Here is a 22380-nt window from a genome sequence, read left to right on the forward strand (position 1 = left end):
GGCTGGGTGGGGAGGGGCTGGTCACCCCGTGGTGCCCTCATAAAACTCAACGTTTAACCTACTCACGCCGGCTTGTGCAAGCCCCCAGAGTCGGCCATATTTGCGGAATACACCACGCCGCCGTTGACCCTGGCCATTGACCGAGCAACCCAACGTTCCTACCAGCTCCCTCCGCAGGAATGTGTTTCTAACACACGCGTATTGTCCATGTTATTATTATTATTACTAAAGCATTGTATTAATACTTCAAAAAATATATCTGTGACGTGGCCGTAATAGTAGCATGATCGGTTCGCACCATCGTCGAACTGATTTGTTCCAGTCTCATCGAAAACTTGTTCAGAACACTAGCTTGCCTCCAATGCCGAAACAAGAAGCACTGTCCGATTAGTGTACCTTAGAGAATATATTTTTTGTAACGATACACATTTACTAAATAACACATTTCCAGGCCGGGCCGCCATGTTTTACCTGCCCTCGCCTGGATTTATGCCCGGCAACAATGCACCATCCCTGGGTGAATTTACTAGGCCGCAGGGGGTAGTGACCGTGATAACAGGAATAACGTGTTGTTGTTATTTTACTTATCTAAGAAAGTCTCCACCGAGTCTGCAGGAACTTTTGGTCCAATTCCTTTATAGGTGGCACCTTGTGTGTGGTGGGACACTGGGGTACCGACAGCGAGGGCGACATGTCCGCAGAAGGGGCAAAAACACTCGACGGCCCTCCGATCTTGCTAAACCACATCCATTGCACACAAAATCATGGCAGCAATAGAGGCGAATTATCTCTGATGAACAAATGGAAAATTATAATTAAAAAACCTCTCCAGTCGCAGTGTGTGACTGTGCTCGTCCAGAACAGAGACCGTAACAACGTATAGTAGTAACACAATGTGCCGATCCACAAATATGAAAGAGACATTACAGCGAAACACAACTCCCGCTGATCCTGCTAGCGTGGTTATTTGGCTTGACCACCTGAATGTGAGATTGTAGTTTTAACTCTGCATATACATCATCAGCCATGCGACAAGAAAGAAGAAGACAGATCTTGCTGTGCCAGCCATTTCCTGACCCATCTCGTAGCCCAGCCAGGTTAAAAAGTTTCATGAATCTCGATGCGGTTGACAAACACTTGCTCCCCACAACTATTGTATTACATTAATCTGACACCGAACTATTTGCTTCATTGCTGTACTTAATGTGAGTCGCTTCATTACTCTACTTAGTTTTTATCTGTTTTGCTTTCGTTGTTGATGACCCAGCTCGCTTGCAAAATTACACTGATCTTTGTATCTTAAGTTATCACCTGGTGAAAAAATTATAATCTTGACCTGGATACTGGATCACATTCACTAGACTTCTAGACGACCAATATGGCTCATAATTAACCAACGTGGCCTCTATAAGACACCGCTTCTGTAGGATCAATAAGGTCGTCTATGGCATCTCTGAGTAGGGCATACATGATGCAGGAGGGTCAGTTGTTGAAATAATCCAGCGACCAAGGGGAGGACCTAAGACCGGAGGGTGTGAGAATGTTACGGCAAATCTTGGATGCCACGTGTCTACTGTGTGGCAGCTGTGGGATCCGAGAAAGGGTCGATATTTTTATTTTACGATTTTCGTATTTCCTTAGGCCGACTGAACTATAGAGCTATTTTTCAGAAGCGACCTGGCTATCACAAATGATAGCTCGATGAAGTGGCCTATCATGTGGAAATGTATCGCAGACAAATACTCTAAATGCATGTTTCTAAATGTGGAAGTGAAAACCGGAGGACCAGAATAAAAATATGCTCGACCACGGGTAGAGAGACATGCAAACTCCAAATATACATTAGGCATCGTCAGGGTCGGGTTGGAACCAGGCGAGGTAGTTAACGTCTCACCACATCAGCTCCCATGGGCAAGGTGTGGTAACACCAAGAGCTCTGGCCATGATGACATATTAACCAAGGACATATATTGCTTCTATAGGTCCAATGCATCCTCTGCAGTTCCAATCTACCCTCTGCTGCTCCAATAACAGCCTCTACAGTTCCAATGCAGCCTCTGCTGGTCCAATAACAGCCTCTTCAGGTCCAATGCAGCTTCTGCGGGTCCAATAACGGCCTCTGCAGGTCCAATGCAGCCTCTGCTGGTCCAATAACAGCCTTTGCAGGTCCAATAACAGCCTACGCAGGTCCAATGCAGCCTCTGCAGCTCCAATAACGGCCTCTACAGGTCCAATAACGGCATCTGCAGTGACTTATATGTCACTGAGTGGTTTGTCTTGAGTTTGGCTATCGGGGGAATGCGACGACCCCTCCTCACTCGTGCTGCCGCTGGGCCGGCAGGTGCTGGGGAACTTGTCCCTGTTGTTCTCCTTCTTCCACTTCATGCGCCGGTTCTGGAACCAGATCTTGACCTGGCGCTCGCTGAGGCCCAGCACGTGAGACACCTCGATGCGCCGCTTGCGCGTCAGGTACGGGTTGAAGAGGAACTCCTTCTCCAGCTCCAGGGTCTGGTAGCGGCTGTAGGTCTGGCGGCCTCGCCTGCGCGCAGGACCTGCAAGAATCAACATGTCACCGTCGGTATCATCGTCATCATCGTCGTCGTCGTCGTGATCACCAGCCACGATCTAAAATTATTTAAACTTTTGTTTGTCTTTTACCAGGTAAGGCCCACTGATCTTCTTGGTTCTTTCGGTAAAGTCACGTAGAAGGGAAATAATAAAATAATAAAAATAAAACATAATAATTCTCACGACGTTTCGGCCACAACGCAAGCAGCCGTCCTCAGGTGAAAAACAGGTCTGTCGGGAAGACAGCGTCTGAATGAAACGCCCCACGCTTGGAGCGTATATTTAAGCTGGGTTGGAGGGGGAAGAGCGCCTTGAAAAAATAATTTGCATATCAAGAGGAATTTATTATGTTAAATTTTATTATTTTATTACTTTCCTTCTACGTTACTTTACCGAAAGAACCAAGAAGATGAATCCCTGCAGTCACGGAAGCTTTAAATCGAAATTTAAGGCCCACTGAGTTATATAGCTCTTCTTTCAGAAGCGACCTGGCCACAACCGATAGCCGAACGAAGTGCCGTATCATCATGTGGAAATGTATAGAAGCCAGATACTACAAACGCGTGATGTTGTTTCTAAAGCTGGAGGGAAACATCGGAGGACCCCTAGAAAAAATTCACACGAAGCACGGGGAGAACATGCAAACTCCAAATATACAGCAGATGTCTCCAAATATACAGCAGTTACTATGCCACTAATAATGTAGTCACTACGCCACTGATAGTGTAGTTACTACGCCACTGATAATGTAGTTACTACACCACTGATGATGCAGTTACTACACCACTGATAATGTGGTTACTACACCACTGATAATGTAGTTACTACACCACTGATGATGCAGTTACTACACCACTGATAATGTGGTTACTACGCCACTGATAATGTAGTTACTACACCACTGATGATGCAGTTACTACACCACTGATAATGTGGTTACTACACCACTGATAATGTAGTCACTACGCCACTGATAATGTAGTTACTACACCACTGATAATGTAGTTACTACGCCACTGATAATGTAGTCACTACGCCACTGGTAATGTAGTCACTACGCCACTGATAGTGTAGTTACTACGCCACTGACAATGTAGTTACTACACCACTGATAATGTAGGTACTACACCACTGATAATGTAGTTACTACGCCACTGATAATGTAGTCACTACGCCACTGATAATGTAGTTACTACGCCACTGATAATGTAGTTACTACACCACTGATAATGTAGTCACTACGCCACTGATAATGTAGTTACTACACCACTGATAATGTAGTCACTACACCACTGATAATGTAGTTACTACGCCACTGATAATGTAGTTACTACACCACTGATAATGTAGTCACTACGCCACTGATAGTGTAGTTACTACACCACTGATAGTGTAGTTACTACACCACTGATAATGTAGTTACTACACCACTGATAATGTAGTTACTATACCACTGATAATGTAGTTACTACACCACTGATAATGTAGTCACTACGCCACTGATAATGTAGTTACTACGCCACTGATAATGTAGTTACTACGCCACTGATAATGTAGTTACTACGCCACTGATAATGTAGTTACTACACCACTGATAATGTAGTTACTACACCACTGATAATGTAGTCACTACGCCACTGATAATGTAGTTACTACGCCACTGATAATGTAGTTACTACACCACTGATAATGTAGTCACTACGCCACTGATAGTGTAGTTACTACACCACTGATAGTGTAGTTACTACACCACTGATAATGTAGTTACTACACCACTGATAATGTAGTTACTACACCACTGAAAATGTAGTTACTACGCCACTGATAATGTAGTCACTACGCCACTGATAATGTAGTTACTACACCACTGATAATGTAGTTACTACGCCACTGATAATGTAGTCACTACGCCACTGGTAATGTAGTCACTACGTCACTGATAATGTAGTTACTACGCCACTGATAATGTAGTTACTACACTGATAATGTAGTTACTACACCACTGATAATGTAGTTACTACGCCACTGATAATGTAGTTACTACACCACTGATAATGTAGTTACTACGCCACTGATAATGTAGTCACTACGCCACTGGTAATGTAGTCACTACGCCACTGATAGTGTAGTTACTACGCCACTGATAATGTAGTTACTACGCCACTGATAATGTAGTTACTACGCCACTGATAATGTAGTTACTAGGTCACTGATAATGTAGTTACTACACCACTGATAATGTAGTTACTACACCACTGATAATGTAGTTACTACGCCACTGATAATGTAGTCACTACACCACTGATAATGTAGTTACTATGCCACTGGTAATGTAGTTACTACGCCACTGATAATGTAGTTACTACACCACTGATAATGTAGTCACTACGCCCCTGATAGTGTAGTTACTACACCACTGATAATGTAGTTACTACACCACTGATAATGTAGTTACTACACCACTGATCATGTAGTCACTACACCACTGATAATGTAGTCACTACGCCACTGATAATGTAGTCACTACACCACTGATAATGTAGTCACTACACCACTGATCATGTAGTCACTATGTAGTCACTATGCCACTGATAATGTCGTTGATACGCCACTGTAAAGAACTGTCGACCTTCTCCAGAATACGGTCCTGGGCCTCCCCTAGGTCGACTCAGCCTTAGATGAGTACCCCCGGTGCGGCGTGGCAAAGGCGCGCGTACGAACACCCCGAGCGCACGTGGTGTGTGTGTTGTCGCGAGGCTCAACGCAGCAATTACTGGTCAGGTACCAGACCTCAGTACAAGATGAATCCCTGCCACCCGATCACAGAGGCAAATGACACTGGTCAACACACTTTTTCTGGCATGAGGTATTCCAACGGTCGTAAGGTAATTTTTGGGTGCTGATTCCAAATCTGGCATCAGTTTTTGTCTATCACATCAGCTTTTTGAGATATCAAATATTGCATTTTCAATAAAAACTGCAGAAGAAAAATATTAAATAAATGTGGATATCTACATAAAATGATATTATAAACACACTATCCTAAAAATACAGCACCATATTTTAACACTAAAGCAGTCACTGACTCGCCACAACTTGCAATCATAAGTGACAGAGTTAATTTCGGGTAAAATCAATGAAAATGGGGTATGCCGATAGCATAAAAACGAGATGTGATAGAGCAAATCTGAGATCAGATTTGGAATCAGCACCCTAAGATTAGTATAAAACAGCTGCAAAAGTCCAGGCCTGAATTTTTTTTTTGTTGACCAGTGTTACCGGCACTGACGGCAACGGTCCAGCCACTCGTGAAGAAAGCACGCGGTCTGCACTCCAGAGTCGTTGGTTGTTGAAAGCGAACTGCAAATTCGATGTTTCATCGAGGAAACTTCAAATTCGTCTGAGAGATCCGGGGACACAGCCTCGGTGCATGGCTACAGGAGAATCGCGCAAACTAACCACTACACTACCGCTCCTCCCCTACCCTTCTACACACACCACCTACACACACGCCCATGCGTCACAAGCTACCCCAGGTACTATACTATACTTATACTGGTAGTAACCTCCTGGTTACACCAGCCCACAAGGGATTATTGTGTCCGTCCGTCGTGCAGGGAGGAGCTGGGTGGGGAGAGAGGGGCTGGGTGGGGAAGGGAGGGTGGGAGGGGCTGAGTGGGGAGGGGTGCTCACCCCGTGGTGTCCTTATAAAACTCAACGTTTAACCTACTCACGCCGACTTGTGCCCGCCCTCACAGTCGGGCATATTTGCAGAATACACCACGCCTACGTTGACCCTGGCCATTGACCGAGCAACCCAACGTTACTACCAGCTCCCTCCGCAGGAATGTGTTTTAAGGCTGAGTCGACCTAGGTGGAGAGTCCCATATCAACAAAGATCCCCCGTATAACCTTAACAGCCTGTTGGGAAAAGTGCTGTTAACGAGAACCTATGAAGGCCGACACGGCACACGAGGGGTGGCCAGCGCCACGCCTAGCCGACTTTGTGTCCCCAGTGGCGATGTTCACGCACCGCACCAGGTGCTCATTTGAGGCTGAGTCGACCTAGGGGAGGCCCAGGACCGGCTCTGATAATCGTCTCCGGTGTCGGCCGTGAGCCGGAGTCGAACTCGGCTCGTCGGGCTCGTAGCACAGCGCGCTAAACGCTACAACCAGTGCCGGATTAAGCTGGTGCAGGGCTTGTAGCATGATGTTATAAAGGGGCCCTAAATTTAAACAAAACATGTAAATATTAAAATACAATTTTTTTTACTTGGATAGCAAAGTAAATGCATTTTTTCATTTGCTACACAGCCAGATAATACGACAAATCGCTAACCTCAAACACCCGCTCGTTCATAAAAGTCGAAGGCAGTATAGTACTATAGTAATAGAGCAAGTGCAGAATCACTGAACCGGAATCGATAGCTTGAAAGCATTTAGCGCGGGGGGACCTTGAAAATGCGGAGCAAAAGTCCAGGCCAGAAAAAAAACTATTTTTTTGTTGACCAGTGTTATAGATCACGACGTATCGATCGCAACAACAAGCCACCGTCTTGTTGCGATCGAAACGTCGTGATCTATTATTTATTTTCTACCTACGTGACTTTACCAAAAGAACCAAAGAGTATGGATTCCTGCAGTCACGAAATCCTCAAATCAAGCCCGTATAGCCATAAGAAGCTACTTTTGCTCCCAGGATTATCCGGGCACTGTCTACAACCACCGCTCCGCACCAAAGAACCCCCGTATAGCCTTTAACAGACTGTTGGGGCAAGTGCTGTTAGCGAGCACCTATGAAGGCCGGAACGGTACACGAGGGGGTGGGTGGCCAGCACCACGCCCGACCGCCTTTGTCTCCCTAGTGGCAATGTTTACACACCGCACCAGGTACTCATTTGAGGCTGAGTCGACCTAGGGGAGGCCCGGGACCGGTTCAAATAATCGTCACTGGTGTTGGCCGTGAGTGGGAATCGAACTCGTGTCGCCGGGTTCATAGCGCAGCGCGCAAACCGCTGCACCACCGCTCCCCGCACCAACACACACTCGCACAAACAACCCGCGCGTCCAACCTTGGGGTCTCATCCACGGGAACACCGTGCCGCCCCCGTCTCCTCCTCGCGCGGCGTCCACCTCGACCCCCTCGACCCCCGCTCCACCTCGCCCCCGTGCCGCGGGCGAGGCGGCTCCGTAGGGCGAGGCGGTCGGGTCGTGCAGCCTCGGGTAGCCGGGGTCCGACGTTTCGCCCTCGAAGTGCGGCACCCCGTGGTAGCCGAGTCCGTACGGGGCTCCGTTGAAGGCCCCGACGCCGAAGCCCCCGGACCTGTCGAAGACGCCCGCGGAGAAATCGCTGCCGGCGGCGGCGGAGGCAGCGGCGGCGTTGCGCATGGCGGCTTCGTGAGCGGCGAAGCGGCAGTCGAAATATCCCCCGTGGAGCGAATCTTCAAAGTACGAGCTCATGGTCGTGTTTGGCGTGTGGGGTGTGGAGAGAGAGGCAACTCTGGGAATTGAACCTGTACGGGTCACCGCTTGCTTGAATGCACACAGTGGGGTGGGGTGGGGGGGTGTTGTAGCTGTTGTTGTTGTTGTTGATGATGCGTTGGTTGTGGTTGTTGTGGTGGTTGTTGTTGTTGGCTCGGCTAGCTCTGGTAGAGATGTGGCCGACTAACGCAGTTGTGGCTGTTTTGTTTGTTGTTGTTTGTGTTGTGTGTTGTTAATGTTGTTGTTTGTTGTTGTTATTGTTGTTGTTGTCGAGCGGTTGAATTTGATGCAGCACGGGCTGTTACAGTTGTAGCAGTAGTTGTTGTTTACACTTTGTTGTTGTTGAAGTTTGTTGTTGCTGTTGATCCGGCTATTTATGATGCACACGAGTCTATTAGTGCTGTTGTTGTTGTTGTTGGTTTAAGTTGTGTTGTTGGCCGATCGCTATTGTGAAAGGTAGTAGGGGCTAAGCTGGTGCTAATTTTCCGGCTGAGTTGTGAAGAATAATGTTAATTGAATTATAATCGAATAACAATGAATTATAAGAGTAGAATAATAACTATTAGGATGATAGAAATATACAATGTCGCGTTATATGTTAAAATGTTTACATTCGTGTACAACTGACTAATAGTTAATGCCGTCAAAATATTAATTAACTCAAATTGACTGCATAATTAATTGCTTATGTTGATTAATAAGAATAGTCATAATTTAATTAGTGCTTACAGTCGCGAAGAAGATCAATATTCAATTATGTTATGTACCAGTCCGAACAAATATGAAATGGTATAATTCATAAGATATAAAACACGGCAAACCTTTTAACGCAATTACCAAACAGAAATCATACTAATTGCTCATACGGCGGATTAATGAACACGAAGCGACTTGTAACTAATTAACACGAGCCAATAATATAATTCATACTCATAACAATTAAAACTAAAATATGAATAATGAATCAACTTGAGTAATATTATTATTTAAAGTACACTACAATTACTCCGAGTGAACTTTAAGGCCAATTCATTTATACACACAGCTTGATAGGCGCGGCAGATTCAAGAATAACAATTATGACAACTTTACGTAATTAGGATTGATAACAATAACAGCCTAAGTTAAATGTACAAGCGTGTTCAAGCTTTATTGGCAACTGCGTGATAATAGACGTTATTTAAACATGATTTGAGTAACGGCTGCTAGATGTGTAACACGACCTAAACTCCTACACGATTCTGACGTTTAACGATAAGGGTATTTTCTTCGAGATTTCAAAAACAACAACAACAACTGCTATCGTAACTTTGACTATACCATTACAATGTTTTACCAACTTGTCTAACGCTAAATATGCTTTAGCTATCTTCCTGCGCGTGAAGGCAGCAATGATGTTCAGGAGCTAAATGTGAATGTTGAGGTCTGCTGCTGCTCGCCACGACGACGAGAGAGAGGGTTTCATCAGAGAGAGAGAGTTCGTGTCGTGTCGCTCCTCCTCCTTCTCCTCAGGACAAGGAGCGCAGACCACCACGGTGGGTTTAACCGTACGGTGTTAGCCACCGCTCTTTCTCCGCTGATTCTCACGAGGGCATTAAGCTATGAAACTCCCCGAACGCACACTATACAATCGCATCAATTAAGCAATGTTCCATACGCTACAGAAAAAAAAAATCTATTTTCAGAAAGTACGCTACGCGACTTTACACCCCGTTAGCATATTTTAGTCTGCAGGGAAAAAAAAACAAAATCATGAAAACAAACGTGGAAGCAACGACTCTTCCCTCGACCGATGATGACTTTGTCGACTACTCATCGTCACTGGCGAAGAGACCGGAGGTGAGGGGTGCATGCGCCCGTCTCCTCCTGCGCCTCCTGCTCGGACAGATGCCACGTGGCTTCAACGTTCGCGTCTTGACGAGACGGAGACACTCGAGACTCACGGCACCAGCTCGAGCAGCGAGGGGGCAAACTCTTGAAGCAGCGGAGTTTGGACAACAGCAGCAGCAGGAGCAGCAGCAGCAGCAGCAGCCGCCGGGCAATTGCGCCCGTTCCACCACCTTCGCGTCACTCCCGAAGCACCCCGAAATGTATTCCTGGGCACGTTCAGCTCGAAAACCTGCTCGGACTCACCTTGAGATGCCCCCACCCTCCTTCACCTCCCCCAGAGCCCCCCCCCGCCTCGCCCATCCACCACCACCACCACCAAAAGACAAAGATCTCCCGTGTAGCCTGTAACAGACTGTTGGGGCAAGTGCTGGTAGCGAGTAGCACCCTATGAAGGCCGGCACGGCACATGAGGGGGTGGGTGGCCAGCACCTCGCTCGGCTGCCTTTGTCTCCCCCAGTGGCGATGTGTTTACACGCGGAACCAGATATACATTTTGGGCTGAGTCGACCTAGAGGAGGCCCAGAACCGGTTCAGATATTCCTCACCGATGTTGGCCGTGAGCGGGCAATCGAACACGGGTCGCGCTAACCGCTGCGCCACCGCTCCTCCCCGCCACCCCACCGCGCACAGTAGAATTGAAATTCGCGAGCACAAACACGACGCGTTTGGGGGACAAATTATTCAAGGTCATCAGAAACAAATTAATGAGGGCTGTTCGCGGTAGAGTTGTAGCGTTGCCACCTTTTTTTTCCACGCGGAAAACCGCGTCTTCTTTCAGGCAGAAATTCTAGGTCTATTATCTCAACTGCGCTGTGTTCTTCCTGCAATGACGCCCAATTGACAAGTACTCAAAACTGTTAAACAATCTAAACTACGTATGTTTGTATTGTAAGGCCCACCGAGCTATACAGCTCTTTGTTCAGAGGTCACCTGGCCACAAATGATGGCTCAACGAAGTGGCTTATCATCGTGTGGAAATGTACAGCAGCCAAATACCCTAAAGGCGCGATGTTGATTCTAAATGAGGAGGGAAAAACCGGAGGACCTGGAGAAAAATACACGCGATCACGGGGAGAGAGAAAGAAGAAAACGCAAACTCCAAACATACAGCAGCAGGCGTCAGGGTCGGGATCGAACCCGTGACTTCCTGCATACCAGGCGAGGGAGTTAACATCTCGCCACCTGCAGCACAAGACGTCGGTACAACCTGCCACCAGCACAACAGACGCCGATCTCACGAATTGTCCGGGTCAAGCTCTCGTCTCGGGTGAAACCCGGACTGGTGGCAACCACAAAGGCCAGCACCATGCATGAGTAAATCACCTGGAATGTGTGAGCGCGACCTGGCAAGCGAGGCAACGTTGAGCCTGGATCGTATTCGGATGAGGAATGACTGCGCCAGGGTTTCCAAGATCGTTCAAATACGAATTCGATCGTTTCACGCTGCACGCGCATGATGATTGTGAAACACAACGCGCTCAGATCTCAATCGAATCGCCTCTGCGAACGCAAACGTCGTCAATTGCTGAGCGTGTCGCGTGCTTGACAATCATCGGGCGCGTGAAGCGTGTAACGAGAGGTGGTGGGCCGCGAGGGCTGGCGTGAAAGGAACACCTCCGACTGCGCATCAGAGGTGCTATAGGCTGGTCGCGGGGCTTATACGTTGTTGGCAGCAGACGAGAGAGCGGTGTTGTAGCTCTGATTCAAGACGCACGTGTCTACGCACCCACACCTCCAGGAACCCGAGCAAATCGTCGCGCGGCACTTTCAGATGCGCCTCTGCGGCCGTCTGGAACGTTCCTCCTGCTTCCGATATTAGGAAGCCACTGAAGCTACGTGCTTTTAAATCGTCCAGATTGTGAAAACTCGTTTCTTGAGAAGTGATTTTTTGTTGTGTTTAGTTTGTTGTCCTTCCGCCCTGCATATCCGATGAGAGCAGTTGGCTACGTACGGTGCGAAAGAAGTTCAACAAACATACTGCCCATAGACTCAACACTGCCCATAGGCTCAACACTGCCCATAGACTCAACACTGCCCATAGACTCAACACTGCACATAGACTCAACACTGCCCACAGACTCAACACTGCCCATAGACTCAACACTGCCCATAGACTCAACACTGCACATAGACTCAACACTGCCCATAGACTCAACACTGCCCATAGACTCAACACTGCCCATAGACTCAACACTGCCCATAGACTCAACACTGCCCATAGACTCAACACTGCCCATAGACTCAACACTGCCCACAGACTCAACACTGCCCATAGACTCAACACTGCCCATAGACTCAACACTCCCCATAGACTCAACACTACCCATAGACTCAACACTACCCATAGACTCAACACTGCCCACAGACTCAACACTGCCCATAGACTCAACACTCCCCATAGACTCAACACTGCCCATAGACTCAACACTGCCCATAGACTCAACACTGCCCACAGACTCAACACTCCCCATAGACTCAACACTGCCCATAGACTCAACACTGCCCAGAGACTCAACACTCCCCATGGACTCAACACTGCCCATAGACTCAACACTACCCATAGACTCAACACTCCCCATAGACTCATCACTGCCCATAGACTCAACACTGCCCATAGACTCAACACTGCCCATAGACTCAACACTGCCCATAGACTCAACACTACACATGGAGTCAACACTGCCCATAGACTCAACACTACCCATAGACTCAACACTACCCATAGACTCAACACTACCCATAGACTCAACACTCCCCATAGACTCAACACTACCCATAGACTCAACACTGCCCACAGACTCAACACTGCCCATAGACTCAACACTGCCCAGAGACTCAACACTCCCCATGGACTCAACACTGCCCATAGACTCAACACTACCCATAGACTCAACACTCCCCATAGACTCATCACTGCCCATAGACTCAACACTGCCCATAGACTCAACACTGCCCATAGACTCAACACTGCCCATAGACTCAACACTACACATGGAGTCAACACTGCCCATAGACTCAACACTACCCATAGACTCAACACTACCCATAGACTCAACACTACCCATAGACTCAACACTCCCCATAGACTCAACACTACCCATAGACTCAACACTACCCATAGACTCAACACTCCCCATAGACTCATCACTGCCCATAGACTCAACACTGCCCATAGACTCAACACTGCCCATAGACTCAACACTGCCCATAGACTCAACACTACACATGGAGTCAACACTGCCCATAGACTCAACACTACCCATAGACTCAACACTACCCATAGACTCAACACTACCCATAGACTCAACACTCCCCATAGACTCAACACTACCCATAGACTCAACACTGCCCACAGACTCAACACTGCCCATAGACTCAACACTGCCCAGAGACTCAACACTCCCCATGGACTCAACACTGCCCATAGACTCAACACTACCCATAGACTCAACACTCCCCATAGACTCATCACTGCCCATAGACTCAACACTGCCCATAGACTCAACACTGCCCATAGACTCAACACTGCCCATAGACTCAACACTACACATGGAGTCAACACTGCCCATAGACTCAACACTACCCATAGACTCAACACTACCCATAGACTCAACACTACCCATAGACTCAACACTCCCCATAGACTCAACACTACCCATAGACTCAACACTGCCCACAGACTCAACACTGCCCATAGACTCAACACTGCCCATCAACTCAACACTACCCACAGACTCAACACTGCCCACAGACTCAACACTGCCCATAGACTCAACACTGCCCATAGACTCAACACTCTCCATAGACTCAACACTACCCATAGACTCAACACTACCCATAGACTCAACACTACCCATAGACTCAACACTACCCATAGACTCAACACTGCCCACAGACTCAACACTGCCCATAGACTCAACACTACCCATAGACTCAACACTACCCATAGACTCAACACTCCCCATAGACTCAACACTGCCCACAGACTCAACACTGCCCATAGACTCAACACTGCCCATAGACTCAACACTGCCCATAGACTCAACACTGCCCATAGACTCAACACTACCCATAGACTCAACACTGCCCATAGACTCAACACTACCCATAGACTCAACACTGCCCACAGACTCAACACTGCCCATAGACTCAACACTGCCCATAGACTCAACACTGCCCATAGACTCAACACTGCCCATAGACTCAACACTACCCATGGACTCAACACTACCCATGGACTCAACACTGCCCACAGACTCAACACTGCCCATAGACTCAACACTGCCCATAGACTCAACACTGCCCAAAGACTCAACACTGCCCACAGACTCAACACTGCCCAAAGACTCAACACTGCCCATAGACTCAACACTGCCCACAGACTCAACACTGCCCACAGACTCAACACTCCCCATAGACTCAACACTGCCCATAGACTCAACACTCCCCATAGACTCAACACTCCCCATAGACTCAACACTGCCCATAGACTCAACACTCCCCATAGACTCAACACTGCCCATAGACTCAACACTGCCCATAGACTCAACACTGCCCATGGACTCAACACTACCCATAGACTCACACTACCCATAGACTCAACACTCCCCATAGACTCAGCACTGCCCATGGACTCAACACTACCCATAGACTCACACTACCCATAGACTCAACACTACCCATAGACTCAACACTGCCCAGGAACTCAACACTCCCCATAGACTCAACACTACCCACAGACTCAACACTGCCCAAAGACTCAACACTACCCATGGACTCAACACTGCCCACAGACTCAACACTGCCCACAGACTCAACACTCCCCATAGACTCAGCACTGCCCATGGACTCAACACTGCCCACAGACTCAACACTGCACCTCCGATTCGCACGGTTGGCTACGTACGGTGCGAAAGAAGTTCCACGAACAAACCCTCACGACGCCCGCACAGCGTAGGGATCGAGGCGCCCTGCCCGTGTGGTGGAGGACCGATCCGGACGGCCCCGGGAATTAGTTGGTGTCTGTGCTCGCACCTCTGGTTAGCACGGTTGGCTGCGTGCGGTGCGAAAGAAGTCCAGCGTACGTACATAGATGCACAGAGAACCATAGATCTGGCTGTGGCCTGATTAGGCTAGTTGCAATTACTGGCGAAACGTCGTACTCCGATTGTAAATGTTGTGGATTTGCTCTCCAACATACAACCGGTGTGCTGTACCTAGTAACGAATCGGCGTGTTCTGTTTACGCGACAAACCTTACTAGTTGGCTGTGTCGGGTGGTGGCGGGTTTAAACGACACATTTATATATTTACTCGATGTGACCCAAAAAAAACTGTATTATGGAGACCCACAGACGACGGTTGCCACCTGTACAGACTTTACCGGGACGGTACGGGGACTCGCAGCTGTGTTCGGGTGGACAGGGAATTGTTTTGTGCCGCGATCTCGTACCGAGCTTCATTCTGCCAAACTGTAAAGTTTTGATTATTGACCAGAGACTGAGTAATAAACTATCTCCGGGGTTGCTCTGTGGAAAAGGTGGCAACCACACACGGAGGCCTTCATCCAGCAGTGGATTGACAAAGAGCTGCCCATGTGTATTCCAGGGTCTATAACTCTCTGACTCACTCACCTAAGCGCGCGCGTGTTGCGATGCGCGTGTGTATATGACTCGGTTAGCGATTCCCGTTCACAACCAACAACACCGGTGACGATTATCTGAACCGGTTCTGGGCTTCCCCTAGGTCGACTCAGCCTTAAACGAGTACCTGATGAGGATGTGTAAACATAGCCACCGGGGGAGACAAAGGCGGTGGGGCGTGATGCTGGCCACCCACTCCCTCGTGTGCCGTGCCGGCCTATCATATGTGCGGCTCGCAAACAGCACTTGCTCCAATCGCCTGTGCAGGCTACACAGGGGAACTTTGTCTGTGGGGGTGCTAATATTTAACACGAGCGAAGGTATAGATTAACTCAGGAGCTGCGTTTGTTTGGGACTGGATTTGAAGCTTTCGTGACTGCAAGGATTCATACTGTTAGGTTTTTTTCGGTAAAGTCACGTAGGTAAAAATAAATAATAATTTTATTTCTATTATTATTTCTATTATTTATATTTTTATTATTTATTTTTACCTACGTGACTTTACCGAAAAAACTTAAGAGTTTGTTTGGGACTGCATTAGGGAGTACGGTAGAGGTGCCAGTCCATCACCCTAGCCATGATCTATCCACTGCTGCATGAAGGCCTCCTCGAAGCCGCCCGAGTCTCGAAATGCGTTGACATGTGACGATCCATCTGTAGATTTGTCACAAGCGACAAACTCACGGCTCCATCTCCTCGGACACAACGGAAGGGACACAGACAGAACATGAACATCTAGGGCAGTTATTGAAGGCGGGCCGGGAACTCAATTATTAAATAAAATCGTCTATTTGTGAGTCTGTGCGAATCATTGGGGATCGAGCTCAGACATGAAATTGACATCACTTGAGAACCCGATTTAAGTACAACTCAGTCTGTGAGTCTGCGTGTCTCTATGAGACTACGTGGGTTTCTATGCCAGTCTTTGGGTCTCTGTGTGAGTCTATGGGTCTCTGTTCTGGCCATGCAACTCAAACGGCGGCGAGATGTTAACTACCTCGCCTGGTATGTAGGAGGTCATGGGTTCGATACCGACCCTGACGCCTGCTGTTGTATATTTGGAGTTTGCGTGTCTCTCTCTCTTTCTCATCATCATCACGGTGGCTAGGAGATGTTAACTACCTCGCCTGGTATGCAGGAGGTCGTGGGTTCGATCCCGACCCTGATGCCTGCTGCTGTATATTTGGAGTTTGCGTGTCTCTCTCTCTCCCCGTAGTCGCGTGGATTTGTCTCCGGGTCCTCCGGCTGTATTTTCCCCCTCCACATTTAGGATGAACGTCACGCGCTTAGAGCCTTTGGCAGTTGCTATAAATGTCCACGTGATGACAAGCCACTTCGTTGAGCTATCATTTGTGGCCAGGTCACTTCTGAAAAAGAGCTACATAGCTCAGTGGGCCTTACCTGGTAAAATATAATAAAAAGTGTAGTTTAGTGTACAGATGGACATCGTCTGCCAGTAGGTGGAGGATGTTCCCTTGTGGTTGTACCCAATAACTAATTAGCTTTTTTGATAAAAACATTGTTATTTAAATTTCGCAAAATCGGGGCCTTGCACGTGAATGATCAAATACAAAGATCCCCCGTAAAGCCTTCTACAGACTGTTGGGGCAAGTGCTCTTTAACGAGCGGGACCTATGAAGGCCGGCACGGCACGCAAGGGGGATTGGGTGACCAAAACCACGCCCGGCCGCCTTTATCTCCCCAGCGCTGATGTTTACATGCCGCACCAGGTATTTATTTAACGTTGAGTCGACCTAGGGGGGGGCAGGACCGGTTCAGATAATCTTGCCTGGTGGTGTTGGTGGTCGTGAGCGGGAATCGAACTCGGGCAGAGGGGTTGGTGGTGCAGCAGCGCGGCTAACCCACTGCAGTACCGCTCTCCGTGTCGGAGGTCTTTAACGTGCGTGTGATGATTATGCGGTTAACACGCCCGCAGTGTCCTGCATTTACCAGGGCGGCCCGATGTGGATCGGTTGAAGCTGTGGTGCGCGCGGATCGCGCGTGATCAATGTGATCAAGGGCGTCGCGGTGGCTAGGAAATGTCAACTACCTCGCAAGGTATGCAGGAGGTCGTAGGCTCGATCCCGACCCTGACGCCTGCTGCTGTATATTTGGAGTTTGTGTGTGTCTCTCTCTCTCTCTCCCCGTGGTGGCGTGGAATTTTTCTCCGAGTCCTCCGGGTTTTTGCTTCCACATTTAGAAACCTGCTGTCAAGAGTATTTGGCTGATATACATTTCCACGTGATAAGCCACTTCGTTGAGCTATAATTTGTGGCCAAGTCCCTTCTGAAAAATAGCTACATAGCTCAGTGTGCCTTACTTGATGAAAACCAAAAAAAAAACATTTTTTTTTTTTAATTTAGGTTTGTTTAACATGCGTGTGCTTATTTCACGGAAGAGTACCGCATTTGCCAGGGCGGCCCGCTGCTCGATTCTCGTTCACGCGAGTACCTCGCTGGACGATAGCGAGGGAGGAGGGCTCTCACCGCATGCCGCGCCACGCTTGGGCGGACCCTGAAAGCCGAGGCATGCGCGTGAATAATAAGCAGACTATTAATTCGGTCACGACGCTACGCGGTAACGAGGGCGCTACACGGCGTGGAATGAGTTCGTTTTTTTTTGTTACGCGCAGAGTATTGCACGCAACTGTTTTTCGTGCTACGGTAATAGATAATCTATAGATTTTTTTTTCATAGAATGATAATCGATAGGCTAAAAAAAATGTGTTACACGTAATCGGCTTTCGGGACCATTATTATCCATGATAAAGGTTTATGTTTTGTTTTGTTGGGTTAGTTCACGTGAAGATATATATTCTCGTTAAACTTCCTCCCACCAACCGACACAGCCGATCGATAAGGTTTGTCACGTAGACAAAACGTCCTAATTAGTTACTAGTGCAGCACATGGGTTGTGTGTTGGAGGGTTTGACGACACATTTATTTTTATGCAATCTAACCCCCCCAAATTATTATTTTTATGGATATTAGTCGCGAAAGCCGATGTGTTTAAAAAAAAAATCTCTGCCTCAAGTTTCCTGGCTGGCTGCTGGCTGGGCTCCTCTCCACCACCCCAACAGTAACGCTGTTGCGAGTGGCTGCAGAAGCTAGCTGAGCAACTGGCTACACGGCGATTTTCCACGTGGAAAGTTTAAATATTTAAGAATAAACACGTTTAATAGTAATGGTACCAAGACGAATTCCTGATGGTTTCGATTTCAAAAGCTTGACATTTTTGGAGCCGCCCAAAATCACCCCCCCCCCCCCCCCACTATTACCCCCCCCCCCTGTCCCTCGACCCACCTCTTCTCGTCACGCACCCCACCCCAGTGCCCCTTCTACAGGTGACCTTTACAGCCGCCGCTGATCCCCACTCGATTCCCTCGGCCACATTCGCGGACGTGATTTGTGGAACTTCGTGTGCACGTTGAACTTCCTTCGCCCCGTACGTAGCCGACCGTGCTAGTCGGGCGTGCGGGTCGAAGGGACAACAATCCAAACACACAAAAGCAGTTCTAAGGAATTCATCTTCTTGGTTCTTTCGGTAAAGTCACGTAGAAGGGAAATAATAAAATAATAAAAAATAAAATATAATAAAATACAATTCTCACCAGTGAGAATTGTAATTTAATGTTTTATTTTCGTGAGAATTATTTTATTATGTTTTATTTTTATTATTTCATTACTTCCCTTCTACGTGACTTTACCGAAAGAACCAAGAAGATGAATCCCTGCAGTCACGAAAGCTTTAAATCGAAAAAGTTCTAAGGAAATTAGTTTCAATTTAGTTTGAAACGTTTACAGCTCCCAGTGGTTTACTGAATATCGGGAGGAAGAATTTTGAACTTCACCACCCGAGTATAAACGAGAGTTACATTTGTACTGTGTGACGCAATCGAGGGACTGCGTGTTGTTGTTGTTGTCTTGCTGTGGTCTGGGAGTGTTGTTGTTGTCTTGGTGTGGTCTGGGACTGTTGTTGTTGTCCTGGTTGTGGTCTAGGACTGTTGTTGTTGTTGTCTTGGTATGGCCTGGGACTGTTGTTGTTGTCTTGGTGTGGTCTGGGTCTGTTGTTATTGTTGTCTTGGTGTGGTCTGGGACTGTTGTTGTTGTTGTCCTGGTTGTGGTCGAGGACTGTTGTTGTTGTCTTGGTGTGGTCTGGGTATGTTGTTGTTGTCTTGGTGTGGTCTGGGACTGTTGTTGTTGTTGTCGTGGTATGATCTGGGACTGTTGTTGTTGTCTTGCCTGTCTTATCCCTTTTGTATCATTGGGGCGCCACGGTGGAGAGATGTTAACTACTTCGCTTGGTATACAGGACGTCGTTTATTTCGAGTTTGAGTGTCTCCCTCCCCGTGGTCGCGTGGATTTTTCTCCGGGTCCTTCACATTTGGAATCAACATCACGCGTTTAGATTATTTGGCTACTGCGATACATTTCCACATTGTAAGCACCTTCTGTGAGCTGTCATTTGTGGCCAGGTCGCTTCTGAAAAAAATTGCTGTATATAGCTCAGTGTGCCTTTCCTGGAAACAAAATATATTTAAAAAAAATAATGTCAAACACCCAAAAAATCCATACAATAAAGAGCTTCATATTAAATCTAATTCTGCCTCCTCCAAGAGAAATGAAGATGATGCTACACTCACCTAGGCATCATTGAATCGCACCCCTGCCCCCCCCCACCCCCCAGGAAGAAACCCCACTGCCGATTGCTTAAGAAGAAGAGATATATGCTGTAGGTGACGTTTCGGGCAATTATCCTTTTTCACGGCACAGAGGCCCGGGACAGTGAGAGAGAGAGAGAGAGGCGTGCGCGTTATCGGCACGCGATGCGTGACCACGTGATGGACGTCTGTCACCATCTGTTGGCGGAATTTGGAAATCGCCGCCGATCCGTCGTCTAGATTTGATAAAAAAAAAATTACCAGCGCAGAGTCATCCTCCCGCAACAGAGTAATAACAACAACAACAACGATAATTATTGTTGTTGTTGTTGTTGGGTCATTGCCCGAATTAGAATTCGTTCTAAAGCTTTCGTGACTGCAGGGATTAATCTTCTTGGTTCTTTCGGTAAAGTCACGTAGAAGGGTAGTAATACAATACTAAAAATAAAACATAATAAAATAATTCTCACGACGTTTCAGCTACTTGCGTTGTGGCTGAAACGTCGTGAGAATTATTTAATTATGTTTTATTTTTATTATTTTATTACTTCCCTTCTACGTGATTTTACCGAAAGAACCAAGAAGATATAATTCGTTCCTTTGCAATTCACGTGGCGAGCGCTTCAATGCCTCCTCGGGAACTCGAGCTCCGTCACTCGATCTTGCGCCAGACACGAATCGACTGAGCAAGTCGAATAACACATCGCACGCGATCCGATGGGACGCGTCGTGAGTTTGGACTATTAAATCGATCTCACTCGGGGATTCGAGTCAATCGGCTCGGTGTTAAATTAGCTCCCCCCCCCCCCCCCGTTCGTGCGGTGTGGTTCACGCGAGAAGTTTGGGTTGGGGAGACAAAGGCGGCAGGGAATGCGTGGAACGGGATTATTGAATCTATCTGTGCGGAAGCTTCGAATGTTACCCTCCTCGGATGCCCGATGGGGTTTGTCCGGGTTTTGTGGTAACACACGAAGCCAATATACTCTAAAATAGTTTTTTTTAATGGAATTCCTGCATCGGTCAAACATCCCAATGGCGCAAGGCCTTCTTGAAAGTAAATCTTGAGACTCAGTGAGGCACCCACAAGTCAATTAAGACTATTAGGATACTATTGTTATTAGAAAATTGTGACTTTCGCTTAAAATGTTTGTAAGGTTGAACAACAATAACAACAATAACAACACGTTTACATAATCGTTAGCCTGGCTGTGGAGAATGTAGGAAATGAAGTAACTAATCGGAACCGGTCCAGAGATTCTCTGGTGTTGAACCAATACTGCCGAGATGATCGATGCCCTGCGGCTGGATGGATGTGTGTGGACAAACAAAAAACATGTTGGCTTAAAACTTTCGTGACTGCAGGAATTAATATTCGTTGGTTCTTTCGGGAAAGTTACGTGGATATAAACTATAAATACAATAACAAATTTAAGCAAAAATCCCACGACGTTTCGATCGCAACAAAAGCGGTCTTCATCAGGCCTATTTTTATTTTTTTATTCTACTTTTAATTAAATGTATTTTAATTGTATTTTCTATTTTCAATCTACGTGACTTTCCCGAAAGAATCAAAGAATATCAAAACATTCACGCAACGCAATTTTCGTAGCTTTTTTTTGGGTCGCTGCATAAGTGTAAGCACTAGATGGCGACATAGTCCCACAAAGACCGAGGCAGGTGTTCTCACCATGGGACACACTTTTTTTTGCAAGTTTCCAAGTATTGAAAAATAACAATAGGGGTTAGAACCTTTCTGGCAATACAACACGAGGTGTTCGGATGTTCAGACACCAAATAGAAACCTTTTGCAAGGGATCAAGTTGCTGCATTAACCATACACGGCGCTTGTGGTGAACTTGCAAACAAAAAAGATGTTCTGTTAATAAATAAGCATTGTCTTTTAAACGGATTGGCCTACACCAGAGACAACCTTCTTCAGGGCCTGGTCTCACCAGTGTCAGACCAGAATAACTGGCCAATGTTTTCGCAAACTACTTTGCTGCTACTACAGCTGCGTTGGCACTGGATGCACAAACACAGTTAACAGCAACAACAACAACAACAAACTCAGCAACACACTCGTCAACAACACTGTGGCCTTCAAATAAATTGTTACATTTAAATCACATAACTAAACATG

The 22380-nt window shown here is 47.1% G+C and overlaps 2 protein-coding genes across 2 annotated transcripts in view; both read right to left on the reverse strand.

Annotated features, from left to right (window-relative positions):
- The window catches only part of LOC133349703 (homeobox protein Hox-B3a-like), a 355311-nt gene that overhangs the window by 248386 nt on the left and 84545 nt on the right, over nt 1–22380 (reverse strand). The window lies entirely within an intron of this gene.
- Nucleotides 2078–9746, reverse strand: LOC133349834 (homeobox protein Hox-B8-like). Its single transcript, XM_061563637.1, has 2 exons — nt 7641–9746; nt 2078–2552 (listed from the first exon to the last, which is right to left on the reverse strand). Exons 1-2 carry the CDS (start codon nt 8026–8028, stop codon nt 2254–2256), a joined length of 687 nt encoding a protein of 228 aa, XP_061419621.1. The 5' UTR covers nt 8029–9746; the 3' UTR covers nt 2078–2253.

Source organism: Lethenteron reissneri, chromosome 31 (assembly GCF_015708825.2).
Source record: "Lethenteron reissneri isolate LAM-NWPU_2019-01 chromosome 31, ASM1570882v1, whole genome shotgun sequence".
In the NCBI taxonomy this organism is placed as follows: Eukaryota; Metazoa; Chordata; class Hyperoartia; order Petromyzontiformes; family Petromyzontidae; genus Lethenteron; species Lethenteron reissneri.

Bases quoted from the DNA above. Each gene is read 5' to 3' on its own strand.
- LOC133349834 (XM_061563637.1), bottom strand. From the start codon at position 8,028: ATGAGCTCGTACTTTGAAGATTCGCTCCACGGGGGATATTTCGACTGC. The intron at 2,553-7,640 runs GTTGGACGCGCG...TGATTCTTGCAG, and splicing joins CCCGTGGATGAGACCCCAAG to GTCCTGCGCGCAGGCGAGGC.